Source organism: Micrasema longulum, unplaced genomic scaffold, assembly GCF_059751315.1.
Source record: "Micrasema longulum isolate JH-2025_06_02 unplaced genomic scaffold, ASM5975131v1 h1tg001251l, whole genome shotgun sequence".
In the NCBI taxonomy this organism is placed as follows: Eukaryota; Metazoa; Arthropoda; class Insecta; order Trichoptera; family Brachycentridae; genus Micrasema; species Micrasema longulum.
Genome location: NW_028278438.1, coordinates 19,777 through 44,934, shown reverse-complemented (window position 1 = coordinate 44,934; position 25,158 = coordinate 19,777). Strand labels below are relative to the sequence as shown.

General features: G+C 31.3%; 1 protein-coding gene across 1 annotated transcript in view; it reads right to left on the bottom strand.

The window, feature by feature from the left end:
• The window catches only part of snu (ABC-type transporter snustorr), an 81,307-nt gene that overhangs the window by 44,631 nt on the left and 11,518 nt on the right, over nt 1–25,158 (bottom strand). The window contains exons 2-3 of the mRNA XM_088234513.1: nt 20,803–20,932; nt 11,478–11,596 (exon numbers count right to left, since the gene is read on the bottom strand). Of these exons, the coding sequence (XP_088090639.1) occupies nt 11,478–11,596; nt 20,803–20,919 (236 nt within the window). The 5' untranslated portion in view covers nt 20,920–20,932. The remainder of the gene's footprint in view (nt 1–11,477; nt 11,597–20,802; nt 20,933–25,158) is intronic.

The window sequence follows — 25,158 nt, the reverse complement described above, 5'->3', positions numbered from 1 at the left end:
CTCGGACAAAGGCTCGTAAAGGATGACTTCTTGAAATTGACATATTTGACATATCAAGGGTAAGCAAAACTGTCCATTTTATTTTTGAATTGTTTTCAATATCAGTTGAGGCTAATACATTAAGTAAGATAAAGGCTCCTCAGTTTAATTTCCTCATTTAGTTCCCTTCACAAATAGCACGGAAAAAGTTCAAACATTTTTATTTATTTGACACTCCAATATATGTGCATATAAGGGCGAGCATATTGCCTTAAGGCAATTTCTTCCTACCTACCCAAACCGTTCAGTTTGAGAAAATTATAAATACATGGACATATTCAATTTAACAAATTTGTAAAAAAATGGTTACTGGATTTAGGTCGAGAAAAATCGGAAAATTTACTAAAAATAAATTCCTAATAAATGAATATTGTATAACTGTTTAGTATATTAACAAGTAGGTAGTAATGTTATTGGTTATTTTTGCTTAAAAATGTCTGCCTTAAAACAGGTTGTACCTAGTTAGGCAGACTAGACATGATCCAGAAAAATCTATTACCTAAGTGTTTATGTAGTAGATAAAGTTATTGTTATTTTTGTTGATAAACTTTGATTATTATTATTATTGAATCTTACAATTTTATACAAAAATGAAAAGCAAAGATTGACAGAAATATATACAAAAAAAAATTAACACTATACTATGAAGAAATAAGAGGGGATGGGAAGAAAAGAAGACGGATAAAGGAACAATTTAAATATTTAGATAGTGACATTTCAATCTTGACTTAAATGTAAATAAAGAAGGGGCGTCTTTAACATTAGTGCGTAGATTATTCCACAATCAAGCGGCTACTACTGTGAAAGAGGAGGCAAGAAAATTAAGGTGATGACAGGGTATTAAAAGGGTTTTCTCGTTACTAGAACGAAGAGATAGTCCGTGTTGTGAAAGAGGTTGGATGAGCTCTCTCAGATAAACAGGCGAAGAGGGATTATTTAAAATATTGTGAAGAAGTGATAGACATTCGTATTGAAATTAAAATCAATTCGTATTAATATTTTTTTTTTCTAAACTGTAGTTATTAACCATAAATAAATAGATCTTGATCATTGCCTCTGTCACTTCAAATGTTTATTTTTTATTTTTGCTTTCTGTTATTTTGTTTTATATGCAAAAGTCATGAGCTTAAACCACTGAGGTATAATTTTCCGTCAAAATTGCAGGGCAAAACGCATAGTAGAGTAAAAAATATTAAATGTCTATGACAGTTTACTGTGAATTTAAAGCTGTGCCTCTTTACGCTGCTTCACAATCACCGACTACAAACTAAGTTCCGAAACTCAAGTTGAATAGAACATTAGTGTATACATATATATCAATGGTTTAAACATATAAAGATACAAAGACAACAAAATAAAATCATTTAACTAAAATATAACTTAAGCTTCCTGACCCCTACGAGTGAACTGTACGGAAAAACACACAGGTTTGACATAAAATACTTTGACGAAATTTGAGACGGTAAAAATTGTACGAAAAATTTCACTAGAAAACTTACAAGACGATGACATAACTTTGACTAAAAATGTTGACATATTTAAACATAATAGCAGGCAACAACAACACTAACACATTTAAAAAGCAAAGACGAACGCAGGACAGTCAAAAATACTGTACAATGGACTTAAACACTGCTGTGACTTACCTTACCACTTGAAAAATTACACTGGAGACAAATCTAAAGCTAATTTGAAAAAACACACGAAACTACATTAACCTGACGAGACATAACATAACTAAACCTTATAACATTTATTACATAACCCTAACTGGTTTTTAAAAAATAAAAATTTTAAATGATTTTTTTCTGTTAGCCGTTAAACCTTTTTTTAAATATGATTTTTTTTTTGTTGATAAATACGTATACTAATAATTTTGTAATCAGTTAACTGACAAGTAGCATTAGAACAAGCTGTTGTCTAGTTTGGTGGGATCTTGTGAATTGCAAAAAAATATATAAAAAATCAAAATTTATGTGTTTTGTTTTTTTTCTTTTTGTTTCTTTTAATTTTTTTATTTTTCTCTTAGAAAACCACAATTTAAATCAAAAAACGAGCTTACAAATTTTACGCATTAATAAAAGTGTTCTGCGTTAAGACAACATTTAAAGATTAGAAATAAGTAAAGCAATCAACTCTTTGCTCCTTGACGGTACAAATTTGAACAGGGGTGGTATTTTGAACGCAAAAGCGCGCGTAAAAAACGCATTTTAACGTGTATTAACTTACTAAATACGCGTTAACGGAGCGATCTATTCCGTTCAGGAAACCAGCCCAGAACCAACCATGATAAATGCGGGATTGAGAAAACTCAGATATCGGTACATATTCTTACTGCCTTTGTTTTCAAGTTTCGTTTTACCACACCGATGGCTCGCATGTGTCAGGAATATAATATATTCTGCCGAAATAACGAAATTGACGTTTTCCATGATACTCTCCCAACTTTTGCGAATAATCTCTTAGAAATAAATCTTAGTTAATAAGTACACACGTACAACTTATTTTTCATTGTATTGAAAACTGTATAAGAAATAAAAAAAATATATTTAAAAAAAACAGCGAATGTAATTTTGTGTAATTTTATAATTAAAGATATATATGCATGCGAAATAGTATCGACAAATTCCTTCAAATTGTATGTTTTTTAGTATGCATCTTTGTTGAATTACCTTATAAAAAAAATCAATTGAATTTAACTTCGAGTCCTCTTCTAAAAATATTCCTACTCATATTATAATCTTACTCTATCTTTTTTGAATTATTTCGTTCTTTTCTTGCAATATTTTATATTATAAATAGTCCAGCAAGTGATCCTAACCTGATAATAATGTAGTAACCTCGAAACTGGTCGACGTATAACTAAAAATCAAACTGGTTCATACAATATTAAAATTTATTGCAACGGAAAGGGAAAACATTTTTGAGAAGTGAATATAGAATTCTAGGCATTTACAGGGCAGAGCTTATGGTCTGTTTTTGACAGCAAATATAAATACTAGTGTTTTTTTGGGCCTAAGGAATAAAATCCAGCCTTGTCTACAAATATTTTAACATACTTAAAACTTTTTAGATTTATATAAATTTATGCCCAAGCTTGCCTGCTTTAGAAGGCATCTGGTTTTACACGTCCTGGGGTGCTATTCTGAACCACTCTCGCGGCACGAGAAAACAGTTTTTCTTGAGTATTTATTTCTGGACATCCGTTGCTGACTGTTAGTCGGCATTTCTTGAGAGGATCCATAAGAGCTGACAGCTGGCAGAGATGCCTGGGTAGCTATTTTGAATCTTCTCTACACCCGGGAGAGTGATTAATTTGGGGATTCAACTTTTTTGCATGCGTTTACACTTTGCTTCATATATGGTCACACTGATGATATAGCGTCAAAAAATGAAGGCCATATATAAAAAAAATGTATTCGCATGCGAAGGATAAAAATCCTCAATTTTTTCAATAATTGCACCACTGGAGGTTCTTTGTGGACACTTTTTGCTCCAATTAAAATTATGATGATGACGATGCGTTTGAATGATTTCTGCTTTTTGTTTTCTACAGTTGGCACAACCCTTGCCAATGGCTAATGTCACTATTTTAATTTTTCATTTAATTGTTTTCTTTTTCAAAAGACAACGCCAACGTGCTAAACGCGCGGATGCCATTGTTGAAAGACGTTGATTTATGGTACGTTCTAGAAGTTTTCTATTCAACGTCGAATAACTACAACGACAATTATTATTTTTATACCCGTGCAAGGAATTCCAAGTTAAAATAATCAATACAAAAAATTAATCCTCATTCAAATAGCAAGCGTACAACGTACATGCAAAATTAACTTTTACAATTATACTTTTAAAATGACTATTTGATTGTTTTTCAAACATAGACAGAACTGTCAATGTCAGGGAGTGTAAATAAGATTTCTAAATTTCCGGGTTTTTTACGATCCCGGGACCCGGGTGTAAAAACACGAAATTAGGTTTTCCCAGGAATCGGGAATGTACAAAAAAGCGTTATTATCTGTAGGAGGCGCCGCGCCGCGGACAGCGGTACGGATGGACAAAACAAGAAACAAACGTTTTGATAAACGAGTTTTTTGATCACGTATCACGCTTTTTTGAACATTTTCTCGTTACCAATTGTTTTAATGGAAATTGGAAGTAATTTATAGATTTAGTTAAGTGAGTTAAAGATTTTAATTACATAATACTCAAAATCTCTTTGTACGAAAGTGGTATTTATCTCCTAAATGAATAAATAAATTTCGACAATTTTTATGGCGCTGTTTTACGTGAATCATCACTTCAAGGGCGCTGTGCATTATACTTAATTAAAAAAAGGTCTATCTACAGGCTTATTCATAATCACTATTTACTAATGGCACATTTTACAAATCATGTAGTACACACTGTTTGTACTTCTGAAAATTATATCTAAAAAGTAGCACTTTTCAAGTCTGGAAACAATTTCACAAATAAACAAGTTTTTAATATTTTCCTGAAAGCGATTACAAATTTAGACCTCTGGTTGCGTGAATGAGGTTCTATCACCTTCCCTACAGCACAAAAGGAGGCTGAGCAGAGAGTGAGGCGCCTATCAGCCAGCTCGTCCGGAACGCAGAGTTCCTTAAGGTATTGAGAAGTCATGTTATGCATTGCTTTGTACATAAACTGACACAGTTTGTATTAGACCCTTTCTGGAAAACGTAGTCAGTGAAGATTTTGAGGCAACGATGTAATGTGATCGCACTTTGATACAGCAAAGATCAACCTGGCAGCTGCATTTAGAATGGACTGCAATCGCTCCATTTTATATTTAGGTAATTCAGCATAATATTTCTTATTTTATTTCATCTATTACGAATCCAAATAGATGTACAAGTTAAAAAAATATAAATAAAAATATAAAAAATCATCAAACTATATGTATTCACTAAATTATACTGCAATAAAGCGACGACGCTTTAAAGTTTTAATTATATAAAGAATAAATACACTATATATTAAAATAAAAAAAATATGGACAAAACAAGGAGATAGTGGGAAGGATAAGAAGTTAATTGATAAGGAGTATTGAAGGATGATGAAAGGAAAGTAGGAGTGGAAAATTGCATTTGATTTAATTATTAAGAGCAAGAAAAGAAACATAAGGTCTATTCTCTGTTATTCTGAATCAATTCTATTAGTTCTCTTCTGTACCTATTATATGGAGAGTTAAATATATCAAGACTATTAAAATTCTTGTTGAATGCTTCTCATATACGAGCAATTGTAGGATGTTTCTGATGATTAGTTTTAATTTAAACGAATAAAGAAAATATCAGAGCGTCTAGATGGTCTGGAGGGGATACGGTAAGTTGATGGATGAGACGAATTAGTTCTAGGGAATCAAATTAATTATTGTCAATTTTGTAAAGCAGGATCTGATCGAAAATATCTCTGCTGTGTGCCAATGAATCAATGTTATGAATATAAATAATATATTCCATTGCAGTAATCCATATAAATATTCTCCATCTCTGTTGGTTATACTATATGTTAATTTTAATAAATCCCTAAGGGGTGAAATCTAATCTTTTGTACATACATTTTTGGTCGAACTCAAAACTTTGTTCATTAAATAATGTTTTAACCGTCCAGAAATCTTCGATTTTATATTTTTTATGCGAGATAGCGAGGAACGAGGAAAACTATAGCCTTCTATGTTGATTCATACAGTTCAAAGTACGCCAAGTAGTTAAGTTCTTATCTTTTCCACGGCTTCACATGTTAGCGAGCAAACATGGACACGCAGATTTATTTAATTTATCCTTATTCGAATAATCATCGATACTTACGATTTTACTTACGATTTCCAAACTGGGATTGATAACCTTAATATTTATAAAGGACTACATCACGCGATAATAATAGCACCAGTTTAAAACTGCAGTATTAAAGTTTTTTTTTTATTTCTTATTTATTTCATACATTACCTACAATTGCAAAGTTAGTTAGAATTTTGTTATTTTAATGCTGTTCCTCCCAAAAAGACAAGCTCTTATGCTTGGAGAGAGACTTACAATAAGTTAATTCTTGTGTGCCTGTGATGTAATACAAGTCTACATAGGAAACATGACTCGATACATCTCTCTTATTTATTTAAACTATGAACTTATATTTTTTTAATCTTCAAAGGAACATTTTCACATCGGATTTGAAAGTAAAATTTTAATAAATATGCTGAATTTTAAAATAAAAATATTTATCTTTGCTATGCGAAAATTACACCACTGAAAGTGATACCAATACCACAATTTTGTTTTGTTGTTTTACTGTAGAAGAAAGAGCACGAGAATAGAAATTATAACAAGAAAGATACAGACGCTGTTCAATGGCCGGTGTTTGTGTGAAAGAGACAAAAACAAAAGAAATTATTTAACAGTAATTTAAACAGTATATCTTTGTTGTAAGTATGCAGAAATGCTCCCAAATATATTTTCTATCCGTACAAATCAACAGCAGAATTTAAAAAATATATTTATGTTGCTTTGAAAGCAAAAATTTACATTTTACACCATAATTTATTTTTTAAATTCAATTGATAACAGTGACACAATAGGGAAATATCACGTTTTTAAGAACACTTTTTAAATTAAGGGCCAATAAAGTGCTGTCAAGTAAAAGAAAACTTATTTACTACTTACTAGAAGCATAAAAAATATTTTTTAATTTATAGTTTTGAATTCCGGCGAAAACGATCTTTTGCATTGGCCACGCCCCTAACACGCAACGATAAGTTTAAATTTTGAACTTTGTTTGCGACTGTTTAAATTTAAATAGAACATCGTCACGAATCCTTAAGTCACAACTATCAGGGTTAAACATGTTGCGTTTTTGTAGGGACATATTTTTAGAAATTATTTTTTTAAAGCTATGTATAAAAATATTTCTTAACAATGTCTACTAATACTACTACCATCACGCCATTTCCCCGTAGGGGTAGGCAGAGAGAAGGACCGCCACACACGTCTATCCTGACATACACTCCTAGTTTCTTCCACATTCATACATCTTGTCATACATGCCCTTCGGTTCTGTCTGCTTTTGACATGACCAGACTTAAGATTTTGGTTTATCTGATCATGCCACGTCTTCTTTGGTCGTCCTCGTCTCACGTTGGCGTTCATTTTCGCCATATATACTTGTTTCGCCATTCTTTCGTCGTCCATTCGTTCTAAGTGACCAAACCAGCTCAGAGACCCTTTCTTAATCTTATCAATTATACTTGACTCAGATTTACACTCTCGCCTGATTTCATCATTCGTTACCCTGTCATACATTGATTTTCGACACATTCCACACATCTTTCCTCTGCCAGTTCCATGTTTCACTTCCATACATAAGTGTTGGGAATAAAACTCCGTTGTGCACTGCCAGTTTAGCTTCGATTGACATATTTTTTTTAGAATCTCTTTATGGATTTTGAAAATATAATTGATTTTTCTAAATCCATTTCATATATTTTTATCGGCATTCATAGAATGTGATATTTTCTATCATCAGAATGTCATTGATATTTTTTTAAACATTTAAAACTATTAACAACCCTAATGTATGGAAGCGAAGAATGGAGTTGGAAAAAAAGGGACGAAAGTAGACTGAATGCTGTTGAAATGCGATCCCTCAGGCGAATGTGCGGAAAAACAATGTATGATATGTGCCCTAATGTCGAAATTAGAGCAGAATGCAAGGCTGAGTTAAGCATTATCGACAAAATTAAGAAAGGTCTTTTGCGATGGTTCGGTCATGTGGAGCGAATGAATGATGAAAGAACGGCTAAAAAGATTTATGATGCGAATGTGTCTGGTTGTAGAAGTCGAGGAAGGCCGAGAAAGACATGGCATGATCAAGTACAACAAATTCTTGAAAGTGGTCACGTGAAAAGTCGGAATAATCGACGTGCGTGCATGAGAAGATGTATGAATGTGAAGGAAGCAAAGGAAGCAAAGGAAGTGTGCCAGGACAGAGTGGTGTGGCGTTCTATCCTCTCTGCCTACCCCTCCGGGGAAATGGCGTGATGGTTAGTTAGTTAGTTAGTTAGTTAGTTAGTTAAAACTATTAAAGATGGCACAAGTTGAGTGAAATACCCTTCATTCAATTCATATGCTTTTTGTGATTGTAAGATCATGTTGAAAATCCATCTTAGAAGGATTTGGAAGTGGATGATCCTTATTTTTTTACCTATCAAAAAACAGCACATAGAAGATTTGTATTAGTTAGAAAAATATAAATATAAAACACTAAAATCGGAATGATTTTTTCCTTGTATTCGCTAAATATTTCTCTGTGAATTATGGAATAAAATTCAAGGTTTTATTTAAATATATAATTAGCATATCGTAAGATAACACGTATTTTGAAGAATTAATTATTAATTAATTCTCACGCTATTAAATAGATAGCTAATACCTAAATAATAAATATATCGTGTTCCATGTATCGCCTTGCGCAACGTACCTACGAGTATTTCGTGTACATATTTTACTACCTTGAACTGTTCGTGATTAAAGAGTCTCCTTCATCTCTTTAAGATGAAACGCGGTCTGACTTTTCTTCATACAAACGTATTTACGTATTTTCTCCTTGGATTATGGCACTAGTGCAGGGATTTTTTACACAATATAGATATTTACCTCGGCCTCGTGGTGTAGTGGTCAGCGTGTTTGCTCACCGCGCAAGAGGTCTCGGGTCCGATTCCCGACATGGTTGACATGAAGTATTTATTTAAAAGGTTTTTTTACACTAGAATATTTCACAGTTTCCTTATATGCATTTTCAAAATACTTAATGCTATAAGTGCACTCCCATCTCTGTTGCAATCATTTTTTTTCATGTTCCCAACCATGCCACCAGAAGTTAAAATCTGCTATTTATAAAATCTTCTAAGAGCAACATTGGTTTTTATGCCCCAATGTCCAGAATGTGTAGATTAGTCAATTCATCACATGACTTGGAATTCTTTGGGATAGATCTTCCGGCTTTTCGTAGACCTCTTCGCGACTAAACAGTGTGGGATGAAGTTGGATTGGCATGGTTTAGCTCGAAGTCTCATGTCTTTCGTTTTTATGAATATATTGTATACCATTTTTGTTTTGTCCTTGTTTGCCTTTGCTAAATAGTTTTATGTTCTTTTTGTTCAGTTTCATGCATTTATGTTTCTTCATGTAACTGTTGTAATTGGCTTAGGTCGTATATATAATAAATAAATAAATAGTCCCTGGTCAATAGTCATCTGAACCGTAAGACTGATCATCTTACCATTATTCAACAAAATTGATTAAGATATGTTGCGATTGGTGTACCAGTGCATTGCCCTATGCATTATTGTGTGCGGAAAGGAAGTGATTATGATAGATATTTTGATACATTATTTCTTATGGGAAAAACCATCCAAAAAAACACATAAAAGCGTCATTTTTTTATATGCAATTTTTGGACGGAAGTTATACAAATATAATTAATAATTTTTAAAAACGGAAAAGACAAACACGCAGAAAATAGAATTCTAATACTCTTCCTAAAAATCAAAAGTACATCACTGTGGAAAATTTATATTGATTGTTTTCATAATTTTCTTATATATATATTTTTATTTTCTGTATACAATATATGTAAAAACTGTTGTTTTTTTCACAAATAAAAATAAATGAATGAATAAATCAATAAATATATAAAAAGAAAACAAAATCGTTTCTGTTTTGGGGTGCGGAACACGAAACAACAAAATCAAGATTTCGCCGGTTTTTTGTAACCAAAATCTGTCCGTCTTGCGGGTGTCTTTATCGCACTTTATCGGGGAGGCATGTGCGAGAGAGTGACAGAAATACAACGTTCAAAAACTTGTTCGTTAAATTTTTTTTTTTTTTAATTAAGCGTAAGTTAGAATTAATCAAATGAGCAGCACGTTTTCGGGTTCTGATAATTGATGAATTTGTCTGACCATGAGACAGTGCTATAATGATCATAATTACATTTGTAATACAAACTTTTTTTAAGCAACTATTGTAATAAAGCCATTTCAAATCGAAAAATAATATGACATGAAAAGGAAAATAATTTATTATGTTTTTCCATGTATAATATTTGTTTGAATGTTACTTTTTGTGTGTTTGACAGTCCAAAAACTATGTTTGCTTTGTTTTAAGGACGGTTTGTAATGGCGGTATTTTGCGAGTTGATATTTTTGAAAGAGGAAATATTTACAAAGAACATTGTCTTCAGATAATATTTGCAGTAGATAATTATTATGAATAATTTATATTACGACATTTTCATTATAAAATACTCGAAGGCGCTTTACAAAAGCGATTAAATTAAAAAAACAATTCAATGATTATTGATTTTAATTATGACTTTATATTTTATAATCTCATCGTAATCTGCAGCGCGTTTGTCTACCATAAGAGGTTACGTGTTTGATTCTCGACATGGTTGACATGAAATATTGATTAAAAATGTATTTTTACTCTTGAAAATTTTATTTGTTCCTATATTGTAAGACTATCTATAAATATTGAAAATAAAACACTTTATATGCAGAGACCATACACCAGTTAAATATTATAACACAACTAGTTTATGATATTCTGACTACCCATCATGAATGCCGCTATTATGAACGCTGTCTTTATTTGTTCATATCGAGACGGTACACTTAATTTCGGTACTATCTCTATCTACCTCGGTATGTTCTACCGATTTGTTATTTCAACGTCAACTGATCGAATCCAACCAATGAATGACCCCGAAAATTAAATCCGCGTTCTTTACTTCATTGAAATTGAAAATATTTCTAACTTATATTTTAAATAGGTTTCTGTGATAAAAAAAAAATGCCCACTTGGAAGTGATAATAAACTCCAACAAATCCAAAAAAACTTTTTCGCTTGAACATGATTTTTATATGATTTTTGACAATAACCATGACGGTATGCTTAACGATCTTCTGTATTTATTTACCGATACGTACTCAGTAAGATAGTAAAACAGATGGAAAAAATGTAAAAACATATTTTTTTTATAGTGGTAATATTTTACGCCTAGATGCGTTAATAGGACAGAATCTAGCAACATTATCTGTGCATCTAGGCGTTCGTTTTCAAAACTGACCGCTATGTCAGAATTCAATTCGACATCAAAATTTACTTATTTCTTTCTCATATTTTTAATAGGCTTTTAAGAAAAAAAGTGCTTACCTCAGAACGATAAAAAGTTTAAATAAATCGTATTTAAAGGAAAAGATAATAAAATTTTTGACACTTTGAATGCGCCGACATGCGTATCGAGGGATACTAGACCCGTCGGTACAAACCGATGTAGGTACATACATAAAAAAAAATGGTGGGAAGATCGGTAGTGTGTCTTCTTAATCGCGATCATGATAAAAAAGTTAAACTTACATTGTTCCTTTGGCTACTGTCATGTTAAGATTACTAAGTACTGGATTTGAATTCTTTTTTGATCCGTAGGCTTTGCACGCGTGCCTTACGCACACAGCTTGCTGTCTTCTGGTCCATACCTGTAAAAATATCAAATACAGTTAATTAACTAAGTTAATGCAATATTTGAATACCTATTTACTTTGCAAATTTTACGAAAGCGGAATAAAATGGAATGAGGGAGAGAAGGAAAAGGGAATAAGGGAAGTAAAAAGCGTGTACGGATAAAAATAACAGATACAGCAACAATTCGCCATTATATTAACCTTTCAGAGCCTGAAGGTGATTTTTTTTAGTTTCTTAGGGAGTACCAGTAATACCCAGGTTAAATTCTATAAATACGACTTTAACAAATAATTTTAAAATGTCATTACGATTTCCACTAGACTGTTTATAAAACTGATTCATAATATTTTTAGTATTCAGAAAAAACCACACATTTTAACATAAAATACTATTGCGAGAGGATGCTGTATAACATCGCGTTGAACAACACTGATCTAATATTGCGTCATCCGTTGGCGTGGTGGTACAGCGGAGGTGGAATGCATGTAACACGTAAAGAATGAAGCTCCGGATGTTGTGGTTATGGCTGTAAATATACGCCCAAATAGCACAAAGCACACGCGCAAACTGACCAACATATCAAAGATTATTTAACTAGAAAACGATGAATTGTAATGTTTGCTGTTTGTACAGGGGTGAAAACAAAGACAAACGTAAATTATTTTCGAAAGAATTCGGCAGAAAAATATTTTCAACAATGTTTTCAGTATGTCCAAATGTTTGCAGACAGGCTGGATTTCCTCTTTAGAGGTTATTCAATAGATTAAAAAGTTATGGAAATGCGCATGTTTGAACATTGGCAGAATGGTGAATGTAACACAGTGTGTAAAGTGGCCACTTAAGTTAGCCAATGACAGGTCATAAGCCCTGTAAATGCCTAGACTTCCATTTTCCCTTCTCAAAAATGTTGCAATATACTTTAATCATTTTGATACATTTTTAACATTATGAGACAGGGTAAGGCAAAAAGATGAAATATCAACAAAAAAGTTATTATAAAAATATGCTACCTAAGATACTCTTTTTAGATACCCCCTTAGATCCCGAAGGGTTTAACCAAAACAACCAATCGTCGATTCCGACTTCTTGATGGACAAAAAATAAATGTATTTATAATGATCCTTTCACAAAACTTCAACAAAAAGCAACCACAACGATTGGGCCTTGCTCATATTTACCATATAGGTGAAAAAAAACTGATTCATTTTATTCTTATTCTGCAATAAGTATAATCCAAGAATTATTAAGCTCGGGTTTCCTAGGAAAACGGTGTCCGTATTTTAACGGCCGTAGTGAACAGTGATGCGGTTGACAGCCGTCGTAACGGTGACTAGAGAGTGGTTTCCTATAAAAATGGTGTTGATAACACCGTTAAAAAATAAAACTACTCTCTATTCACTGCTACGACGGCTGCCTACCGGATCACCGTTCACTACGGCCGTTAAGATACGGGCACCGCTGTCCTAGGAAACCCTAGCTTAATAATACTATCCATTCCTAGAAAACTACTCAAAAATGCTTTATTCCTAGAAAACTACATCTAAAAAAACTTTATCTCTTGAAAACTACATCTCAAAAATGCTTGTCGCTAGTAAACTATATCTCAAAAATGCTTTATCACCAGAAAAGTATGATCAGCTTTGTAAAAAATGCTTTATTATTAGAAAACTACTCCTCAAAAATGCTTTATCCCTAGAAAACTACATCTTAAAATGCTTTATCACTAGAAAACTACTTCTCAAAAATGATTTTTTCCTAGAAAACTATTTCTCAAAAAATATTTATCCCTTGAAAACTACATCTCAAAAATGCTTTATCCCTGAAAAATGTCATCAGCTTTGCAAAAAATGCTTTATTTCTAGAAAAAAAAATCTCAATTATGCCTTATTCTTAGAAAACTGCATTTAAAAAATGCTTTATCCCTAAAAATATACATCTCAAAAATAAATTATCCCGAGAAAACTACATTTCAAAAATGCTTTATCCCTAGAAAACTACATTTAAAAAATCTTTATTCCTAGCGAACTACATCTTAAATAAGCTTTATCCCTAGAAAACTACTAACGAATATATTTTGGGGCTTATTTATAAATTGTAAAAAAACAGACAAAACTTATATTTACACCTAATACATATTATAGCTTGAAAATTTAGATTCAAATAACCTTGTTTAATTGACGGAATTCATATACATATTATTATTACATCAAAATATGTTTTCAGTAGTCTCAGTATCTAAGTAAGATCAAATTAGATCCAAGAAATGACAGATCTTCCGGTTCAGATCATAAATACGTTTTTTGGTAATGGGTCAACGACTCAGAAAACGATTAAGCAAAACAGACCAACTCAACGGTAACTCAATCCCTCATTACGAGCCTCACCAATTTCTTCAAAGCAAAGGTCTTTGACCAATGCAATTCTACCGATCCTAACAAAGACACGCAGACAATGACTCTGACCAGGCAATTTTCTCATAAATATCAAATTATGCAGAGAAGCATGGAATCCGCATTGATTAGCATAACTCCGTGAAACAAAAAAAGACATAAATGTTGCCGCAGACATGCAAAAGTATGTCATGTCATTATAAGGATTACTCTATTCGAAAAGAAATGTCCAGGTCAAACTGCTAAAACATTTACATAATGATAGATGGAAATTTGTTGGTGTTCTTGAGAAAAGATTTAGAACTATCAAGTAAAAAGAACGTCCTCTAACAATATTAGTTGAATAACTAATTTTATTTTATCAGAAACAAGCTGAACTCGGCAATACTTTGCTATTGCTAGATTTGATGAAATACTCGTAAATATATATTAAACTAGCGGACCCGACAGACGCTGTCCTGCTCGAACGTTGGCTTGCCTGCTATTACTTTGGAAAAAAAAATTCATTGATAAGTAGGTACCTAGGTACTAGTTTATTATTGAATTCCAAAACTAAAAATTATTAATAATCAAATATTGAATTTAACTAGATACCTAGGTGTCCTAAGTACTTGTTTATGGTTGAATTCTAAAACATAAAATAATTAATTTTCAAATAATAATTATTTTTGCAAATGTCAAACTCGGCACTTCTCACCAACAGGGGTGCACTTTATTCATGAATGCGATTTTCAAAAATGTATTTAATGTCAGTTGATATTACTTTAGGATCACCAAAAACCCAGGAAAAAGAAATAAATGGGAAGAAACTACAAGGAATGTAAGGAAATAATCTGATTGGGATCCATAAAAAGCGAATGTTGTTTGTAAACATTAAAAAACAAACTTTTTTTAATGTCCAAAAAAGTTACTTTGTTCCATTTTTTTTTATGCATTCATGGCAAATGCAGCCCTGGTAAACGACGGAAAAACATTTACGCTCATAACTTTTTTCTACTTAATAAATTGAAAATTTTAAGACCTATAAATATGCTCAAGGCAAAGATCTACGTTTCACTGGAAACCGCACGTAAACCGGTCCAGTAGTTATATATATGAACATTGCCTATTTGGCCAGACCACCCGAGTTGAAAGGTAAAGATGCCATAAAAAACAAAAAAGATTTTATATAATTTAGATTAGATGTAATGTATTTCATTTAAATAGTTAAAAATATTTTTTTTTTCTTCATGTTATTTCCTTAATTAATATATGCTATACAGTCTTTTATTTTTGTCCATCCCGCGAAATGATACGATAGACCCAGCATCCTTAATCTCTTTCGAAAACTCATCAAAGATCTTTAGTCCTTTATTGTACAGATTGTTCTTAGTTGGCCTGATTTTTGATTTAGGAAGCATGAAAAATTCATCTGCCTCGTAGATAGCAATGAATTTAGTTATTACGCTTAAGACCAAAAATGTACTAGGCACCAGTTTACTTTTAAATTTGTATTTTAATGCTAATGTGTTTCAATTAAGCTTTGTTTTATCGAAAACATGTCTAGGAATAAAAAAATATGTACGAGTAAGTACAGGTAACAATACTTATAGATAAAGAGAAAAAATTGGTAACACAAAAAAGGCGTGCCATTCATTTTTTTATTTATTAATTCATATTTTACTCTTACAAAATATAAACAATAATAAAAATAATGTGACCTCACTGGGGTGAGAACCCGTGCCGAGAAGACTTAAAAATATACTTTTTTGAAATGTTTTTACATATGAGAATAAACAAAGAAGACAAACTCAATAAACAAAATATTCAGACTGTTTTTAAAACTAGGTGTATAAATACATCTATTTTATTTATTTTCCAAAACGCACAATGAAAATAGCAAAAACTTAACATAAGCTATACACTTGTGGAGCAATTGATTCAATATTGGTTCGGGCGAATGAGACAATCCATTTTACTTCTATCTAGCTCCACTATCCATTTTTTATGGCCTTTTTAAACATTTTCTCGTTACTAATTGTTTTTTAGATAGTGGAAGTAGGTTATAGATTTTAATTGAATTATACTCAAAACCCCTTTTTTTGGAAAGTGGTATTAGTTTGTATTTGTTTAGATGTATTCACTTAAATTAAGCTGTATAAAGCAACTATTTAAACAATGTAAAAATTAAAATAATAAGTTAATTAAATATTACTGTCTATAACAAGTGAAATTAAAAAAACACGAAAGAAGGATGAAATGAGTCGAGGATGAATTAAGTAAAGTAGGAATGTAACATTGCATTTTAATCATGAAAATAGTTTAAACAATAAAAAGCAAAAGAAAACAAAACATCTATTCTCTGTTACTCTGAAAACAGTTTGTTAAATTTGATAAAAAAAAAACATAATATTCCTCGATTAATTTTGAAGACTGGTTTATAACATTTTCAACATTAATACTTTTTGGATAAGTTTGGTTTAGAAATATATTTTAGAAATTCTAGGAAAATATTTTAGAAATTCTTGCACGCAGTAAAAAAGAGCATTTAAATGTTAAGTGAATTTTCTCTGAAAATGAATGAATAACAAAAATGAACTGCTTTAAATGACGTCACAAGTTATTCTCAATCAATCTATGATAGTGTTGTGATAGATTTTCTGTTTCCGGAAAGCCAATCTACAAATCAGGACAACTGACCGAAGAGAATTAGTGACTCACGCGTGGTGTAATTAAAAAAATATATAAATCTTTAATAAATGGTAGCGATGTCCATATGATAAATAAATATAAAAAAATAATAGTTGTTTTGTGTGAAAGTCTTTTAACAAATAAATAATATATAAAAACCTTTGAAGTTGAGGAAGAGAGAATTGCTAAATGAGGGTTGAGCAATTTTCCTTATTTAGAGGGTGACGAAAGAACATTTCGTGAACAACACGACCGGGTTACACAAAACATCAATATTACCATATTATAGACTGATAAATAATTTTTTATTTATTGCAAAAGATTTGTCTTTTTTCACTTATTACTGATGATCTTATATACAAAAAGTGTTAAGTTTCTGCAATATTTAGTTCATTATATCAATATTTGAACCATCTGGTTTGGTCTACTTCAATCCATGCACAGACGACTTTTATTATTCACTTTGAGCCAACTGCTTAATATATGGAAACTTTTTGTCAAAATAAGTCAATTAGAAGATCGTTGACTAATTAAAGCATTAAATTTTAGAAAATCATTAGGATCTGTGTTAACGATATTTTTGCTCTCATTCTTTGAACTATTGTATCTTGAAATAAAATTTGTAAATTTTAGTCATAAGACACAAAATTAATTAGTATTAACGTTAAATTTTGTATTTTACTAATTTATAAGATTAACATATTACAACAGAGATGAAGAACATTTTAAAGAAGGTAATATAGAAGTCTAGGCATCTACAGGGCTTATGACCTGTCATTGGCTGGTTTAAGTGGCCACTAACTGCTTCCACTCCCACCAAGTCTACTATATACCATTGTGTCCTACTTTCCTTCATAATAATTTTCTATGTATAAGTATGTCCTTTAAAATGCCCATCGGGCGCATATATAAATAAGTAGAGGCTTGTCATTCATCATGATGAGCCCGTGTTTCAGTTTTTCATTTCTTCTGGCTGATTTATCAACAGGGTTAGGACATTCATTCGCATTCAGTTTGCTGGGTTATTGTACCAAGTGTTGAGGGCACTCATTGCTGACGTTTCAGATCGCATTGCAGCGTTAATCATCCGGATTGATTGATGTTAGTTGAAAAAAAAAAAATTATGAAATCCCTCTTTAAAAATTGTGCCAATTGGTATAATACTTATACAATATTTTAAACAATGAAGTTGAGGGTTATAATGAAAGGATGTACATAAACCCGTTTAAATTCCAGACAATTTTTTATTTTTATTTTTATTTAGATCTTCAAGAATAAGTACTTAGGCAGACTTATTGTTAAAAGTAATATCTTACAGCAAACCAAAAAACAGACTGTCTAAAAGAAAAGTTGATAAAAAATTGTCCTAAAAAATAAAATATGAATCAAATGATACATACATGATTAAACCTAAATTATTTAAACATCGGTTGTTTTTCAATGGGGAGATAAAGTTTGCGTCCATAAACTTTAAAATGTATATTTTGTTTAAAATATTAAATGATGAAGAATGTGGAATCAGGTAATGAGTTTGAAAGGAGAAAGGAAGAGGAACCAAGAAAGAAAAAGGATAAAAAATATTTTTTTTAAAACAATAAAATGAAGGAAGGTTGTGGTTCTACGGATAGGTACATATTAATGTTTCAGGCGTTTCTTGAAGGAGGCAAAAGAATATTATTTTTTTATACAAAGAAGTAGCTCATTCCAAAGTCTAGCATCTTGAACAGAAGAGGAATTGCTGAAAAATGATGTGCTATGTCGAGGAATGGAAAGTGTTCTCTCATAAGAAAAGCGATTCAATAGATTTCATAGATTATAGATTTCGGAATTCTTTTGGGAAAGAAGCATACTATAAATATGCATAAGTTTTGTTAGATGATATTATCATGCGGAATCAAACGTGGAATGGTTTTTCTATTAATTTTAGGCAGTTTGTTAAATTGGCGGTAAAACATATTCTACATGCAAATTTTTATGTAACACTGTATCATGCGCTAAATATTTCGCTTGTGGCACCTAAAAGAATATATATGTATAATAATTTGATTGAGGTTATTTTTCTTTTTTACAGATCTGCTAATAAGTGGAGCATGTGAGCATCACCACACACCGCCAGGAAACCATATTGCTAACGAGCACCCTCGCTTCCTCCCACGTCAATCCCGCGTCCTTTAGTTCCGCCGAACAAAGCCGAAAGATCGTCAGTCTTCAAGAACGACGGGAGCCCGTAGGTGTGAAGAAGAGGCGGTTTAGGTTAAGGCTCTCCTGAGGCATCCGCAGAACGTGCCCAAGCCAGGTCCCCCATCGCACCCTCAAAGTGGTGAACGATTGGTCTGTTGAACAGCCTACCGACAGAGGTGGATCTTTTCCATGATGGGATTGTTAGTTTTAGACTCTTCCTCTCTAACTATGTATCGTAATATGTATTAGTGACTTGTTTGTCTTTGTTTACTGTTGTTTTTATGGACTATATGTTAGACCTTAATGATTTATTGTGCTTTTTTTAAACATGAAACATGCACATGCTAGGTTTTGTTATACGTAACAATCGGCATTTTCTAAAATTTCAACAATCGTAATTTTATTTTGTTCTTTTGTAAGATCACAGCTAGAGTATGCATCTGCAGCTTGGAGTCCCGCTTATTACTGCAACTCATATGATCTTGAACGAGAACGAGTACAGCGAAAGTTTTCAAGACACATTCAATTCAAATTAGGTCTACCTGTGTCAGAAGTAAATTATAAATCCCTGATGACTAATTTAAATTTACCATGACTATCAAGCAAGAAGACAGTAAATGACCTCTTGTTTATTGAAAAGTGATTAAATAACATTATTTTACGTGTATTTTACACAAATCTGGATTTCTCCCAAGGGGGAGTAGGTATATATATTTTTTATTAATATCCCTACAGAGATGAGGTAGAATTTTGTTCAAATTCAGGATTATGGATATTCGAGCGTTTACAGGGCTTATGACCTGTCATTGGATGGGTTAAGTGGCCACTTTACGTATTTACAACATTCCCCATTCCACTTATTAGCGAATATCGACACAGGTAACATTTTTTTGATTCTTGTATATATGTTATTGAATGAGAAACCATTCACAAGCGTGTTGGAGCGCCATCTATGTATTGATATTGAAGTTAAGTATTTTTAATTAGCATATTACTTTATTTTTATGTATTTAAGACTCTTCCGAGTTATATAATATATTGCCTAGAACTGTTAACTTCAATAAACTTTCGTATTCCACATAGACCAACAAGACCATTTTTTTTGTTTTACAGCCATCATCCTGGTACTAATTATTCACTGAATTCACAAATTATTCGCATGCAGCGACTTACAAATCAATACAGTGATGATTTAGATTTATTTTATACCATGTTGCTGATGATCAAGTCCTGTGTTTTGAAAAAAAAAAAATTGAAATTTCAAGGTTCTTTACTTTTGATTAAATTCTTCACTCTTGTATTTTTAATCATTTTAAAAATTTACTCTTGTTAAGTATTAATATTTATATATACCATGATGTAAACTTTTAAACTTTCCTTTTAAAACACTATTATTATTATTTTATTTTTTTAAATGGCTATTTTATTTACTTAACCTTTCTTTTATATAGGTAAATATTAATGTTTGTTACAGATGTGGTATTTAAAAAAAAAAAAAATCTGGTAACTATTGTATATATTTTTGATGTTTTTGTTCAATACCACAACAACCAGGCTCGAGAAAAATCACATTTTTAATTTTAGTGTTCTCACCGGGAATTGAACCCGGAACCTTCCGTGCGTGAGTCAAGCGTCTTGACCACTACACCACGGACCACTTATCTCTGTTTTGTATAAATACATTGAACTCCTTAATAAAGATACCAGTCTCGAAGATGTCGCGAAAGCGATGAAACCGGTCACTGGATATTCCAAATTTATGGTAATAAGTTATTTAATAAGTATCACTCGTCTTTTATTTATATAATAAATTACAATGAACTTCCATCACAAATTTTCACTTACAAACTTAAATGTTTTAAATGTTAGTTATAAAATCGAACCACCTAATCTTCTCCCCAGGCACTTACTCTAAAAAATCGAAAGATTGAGGGTCATAATGATTGAATACATACATAATAAAACAATATGTCACTTACTGAGCTTTGTTGCGTCTGTAGAGTTTTATTGTTAGTGTGGTTTAGTTTGGCATCCAAATTGTTTTCTGGTTTGGGACCGTCAACCGCCATGGCTGCTCCCGCAGCCGCACCGTTCATTGCACCACCCTCTCTGCAAACAAAATATATCATAAGTTTCCATTTTTTATAATAGCAACACTAATTATTTGTTTACGGTCTAAGACTCAAACTAGCTGGCCCCCGACGCTAGGTATTTAATGAACTTACACCGTCCCACGTTCCAGCTTTCATTTTTCAAAATTTGTACGTTTATATCGACGTGCGTGTAGCTCATAGTTTGCCTCCAAACTGACCATAGGAACCGACGAATAAATTATTATAATTATTTTTAAATACCACAGCGCGGCATTAATCAAAATTCGCTATCTAAACAGGTGGGTCCAGCGTTTCGAAATATTCCCAAAGTTTGATCGAATTACAGCCAAAATGTAAAAATACTTAAAACAGGTTTAAATGCATTAGGAGTATTATTTATTTTATTTTGTTTCATTTATGGAAAAAATCATTTGATTGTTATTTTATATTAATTCTATTTTTTTGTTACTTTTTTTTACAAGTTGATTATTTTTATTCATTTTTGTATTGTACTTTAGTTTAATTTTTTTAGGAAGTTTTTATCTTTAAATTTTTTTATTCATTTATTGTACATAGTATATAAGTTACCTCTGTGTTGCATAAAAATTATGTTTGTTTTTGTTTTACATGGTAGAATTGGCTCTGCACTATTTAGCCATTTTACAGGAATAAAATTATCATAAATTATTATTTTTATTATTTTCAAACTTATTAAATTTGGGAATACGATTTTATTTCATCATGAAATTTCTATAACAGACGCAGGAGCATGACAGAAAAGGCTGTTTTTGGATTTTTCACGTCAGTTCCCGCATTTTTTCTTATACAATTTTAAATATTTGAAATCATTTTTACCTTAAATATTTACGTAAATATCCAGATAGTATAACAGTTTAATCATGAGTACCTAATATTGCTTCCGTTGGGATAATGCGAAGTAATGTTTTTTATACATGTCAAATATTTTATCCTGTTTAAAAGTATTGTAATTATAATTTACAAATAAGACCAAATGTTCGTAGACTAATACTGATATTAAGATAAAAGGATGCATACTTGGGTACTAGCATTGGTTGTCTGAGCTGAACTCTTGTCCGTCTGTGTTGTTCTTGTCCCATAGAAGGGAAATGGTAAATTGCAAATCTAAATAGTAGACTAACTCAAGAGAACCACGCGCCGACCATGCTCTAGGACCCGTTTCGTCTGCTTTAAGGTCTGTAAGATTGTTAGGACGATTAAGGTCTTTGCATAGGATTGTTTCTACTGTTGGTATTAGGAAAATGGTTTTTGCAAGGAATTCAGTACTATGACGAAAAGTAATTTCGCCTGAGTTCGATAGGGATCATGTTAGGATCTGTGTTAGGATTTTGCCGGTAGTGTCTTGATAATTTGATGTTCCACTGTGATTTGTTATGGATACGTATTGTTTTTCTTCTGTTGATTGAGTGCATGTTGTATAGGGCAAATTATTCTAATGTTTCCTATATGTATTTGGGTTTCGTGTCGTTTGATTGATTTGTTTGTATTACTACGTTCTTCTTCCTTTCCGATGCGGGATCTGGAGCGTGCGGCCGCGGTCTCAATTAGGAACTAACACTGTATTCCTCCACTGTCATACTGGGAAATTAGAAAAAGGTGATTGTGCTGACCATGTGTATTTGATTGATCACAAACTGACAATACTGCAGTGAGGGGTACAATGAAAGTTTTTAAAGTTCATTTGTTTTGTTATTTTCGCGGTTTGATTGTAAAGAAATATTAAATTTTCGCTTAATTAGTTTTGAAAAAAAAATTGATATTGACTGAAGAAAGACTCAAGTCTTTATGAACAGTTTCGGGAAAGGGTGGATGCTTTCATTGTAATACTGGAATTTAGCTTGAAATAATTTCCAGTATTAGTCTATAAACATTTAATATTCAAAATATTATACATGGTTAAAATTAGAAATTAACTGAATTTAAAAAAAAAAAACTGGAACGATATAAAAATACATGCGTTAGGTATTTACTTAGTCTTTGGAAATAAGGCCAACTATCTGATTATTGTAAGCACCTAAAATGGCTCAAAATTATTTATTGTTTAAATCACGGCTGAAGAAACATCTTATTTATCTTCTTTTATTCCTCTGTATTTCCGTTTCCCATTGAAGAATAATACTGAATTCATTTAAAGTATGTACATTTATTGCTAGTTCTATTTTTGTCTTGTTATTTTTTTCTCGCATACGTTTTTAATCTAAAAATAAAATTGTTACACGTTTTATTTTATCGGTTGATTGAAAGAAATTATCATTTGGTAATAACCCCAATTTACAAATCTGTACCATCCTCCACGGGAGGGAGATTGAACAAATACAGATAATAATATTTCAAATCAGGTTGTGGTCCCGTGGCTAGTGTCTCGGACTCACAGACCAAAGGTCCGTGGTTCGAAACCCACTCTACCCCAACTTGATTCCATTTTCTAATAGTGAGTTATTTACAACTCGTTGAAAATGGCCCTCAAAATTAAATATTTGCGTAAATCATAAGAACGCAAATATTTCTTTTTTACAAAAAAAAAAAAAAATATTGATAAATTATTGCTCAATAATAAAGATAAAAAAAGTTTATTAAATAATTCAGGTGTTTACCAATAAAAATGCAATTCTCGTCCTTCAGTTTACTTTGGAAGAACATCAAGAAATTTGGATATTCGTGTTAAAGAACAAATGAGGTGCCTTCTCAATAATAGTTTCTCCGAATTCGCAAATATATTAATTTAAATCATGACTTTAATAAAAATACAGGAGTTAAGATCTTACATACAAGTAATAAAGGGTAAAAAGTAAATAATATGGAAATAATTCACATTAAGAAAGCTTTAAAAAAGAATGTTTCTTTGATCAATAATCAAACAACCTTTGAATATAGTCATTTATACGATGTTACACTGTAATGGTCACCCAAAACCTATTTAGCTCACCCCCTACCTCCATCCCCTCTACCCTTTTTCAACTATTTCTCAAACAACATATAATATTTTCATAATTTAGTCAGTATTAATTAGTCATGTCTGTCCTAATCAGTGCATGTGCTTGTTAAAATGCATGTCATGTTGGTTTTATATTTTTGGGCAACAACTATGGTGAAGGTGTATAGTGGGTTTTGCGTGTTGGTTTAATTGGTGTCCTGACGAAGAAACGGGTACTTCTCGAAACCGGTAGACGTAGAAAAATCGGTAAGTGGTCATATAAAAAATATTAATTAAAAATACCCGTGGAATCCTTGAATTATGATTTCCTTAGAAATTAATTGAGATTACTTGGATACTCCTACACCCAGGATACATAGAAAAAAATATGATAAAATATTTGATATTTTAACACAAATTTTATTCATGAATTAAAGCGTATTTTCACTCGTTATTTTTCAGAAAAGTAATGGATTTAAATTTAACTTTGTTTCCTGAAATACGAAATAATTTATTTCTTTATTTTAATGTGTTAGATATAATTTAAATTGTACATTGGTAGATTTATTGCCAAATAGCAACTTCTTCCAACTAACTTATGATGATTTCACCAAATATAGGTATTATTTAGTTAAATTAAGTTTAACTTTTATTTTTATTTTTTATTGCTCTAAAAGACTTATAACTTATAAAGAACTAATGTTTTATTCATTTTTTAAAATTATTATTATTATCTAGTTATTCGCCACTTTACTGTGCTATATTTATACTTAGAACATAAGATTTTCTGATGGTTATTGTTATCTTTTATTTAAAGATGTTATGTTTCTTTTTTACTTTTGTGTTTTTTGTATTATATGTTCACTAAATTGTTTAGTTTTAATTATTCAATTATTTCATATTACGGACTCAATAACTATTGTGCACTGCTGTGATTATTTCTGTAAATCTTTTTTTGTAAAAGTTTCTTTGAACCGTTGATGTATATAAATAAATAAATAATTTCAATCTTCAATAAACTTTCAATGCAAAATAATGTTTAATTTGATAATTACAGTATATGTTAAAATAATGTTACTGAGACAACTGATGTTTTTTTTTGCATTAGACAAAGTTGACAGGAGATTTTCGTTTCAACTTAAAAATGCGATTTTATGACGAAAGTGGATCTCGCTGTTTTATTCGCGTATAAAATAGCTTATTGCTATAATTTCTGCAATTTTAACTTCAAAACGGCAAAAAGTGCACCCCCGTGTTTTATCCTCTAAACTCTAAGGTACCATCACGCA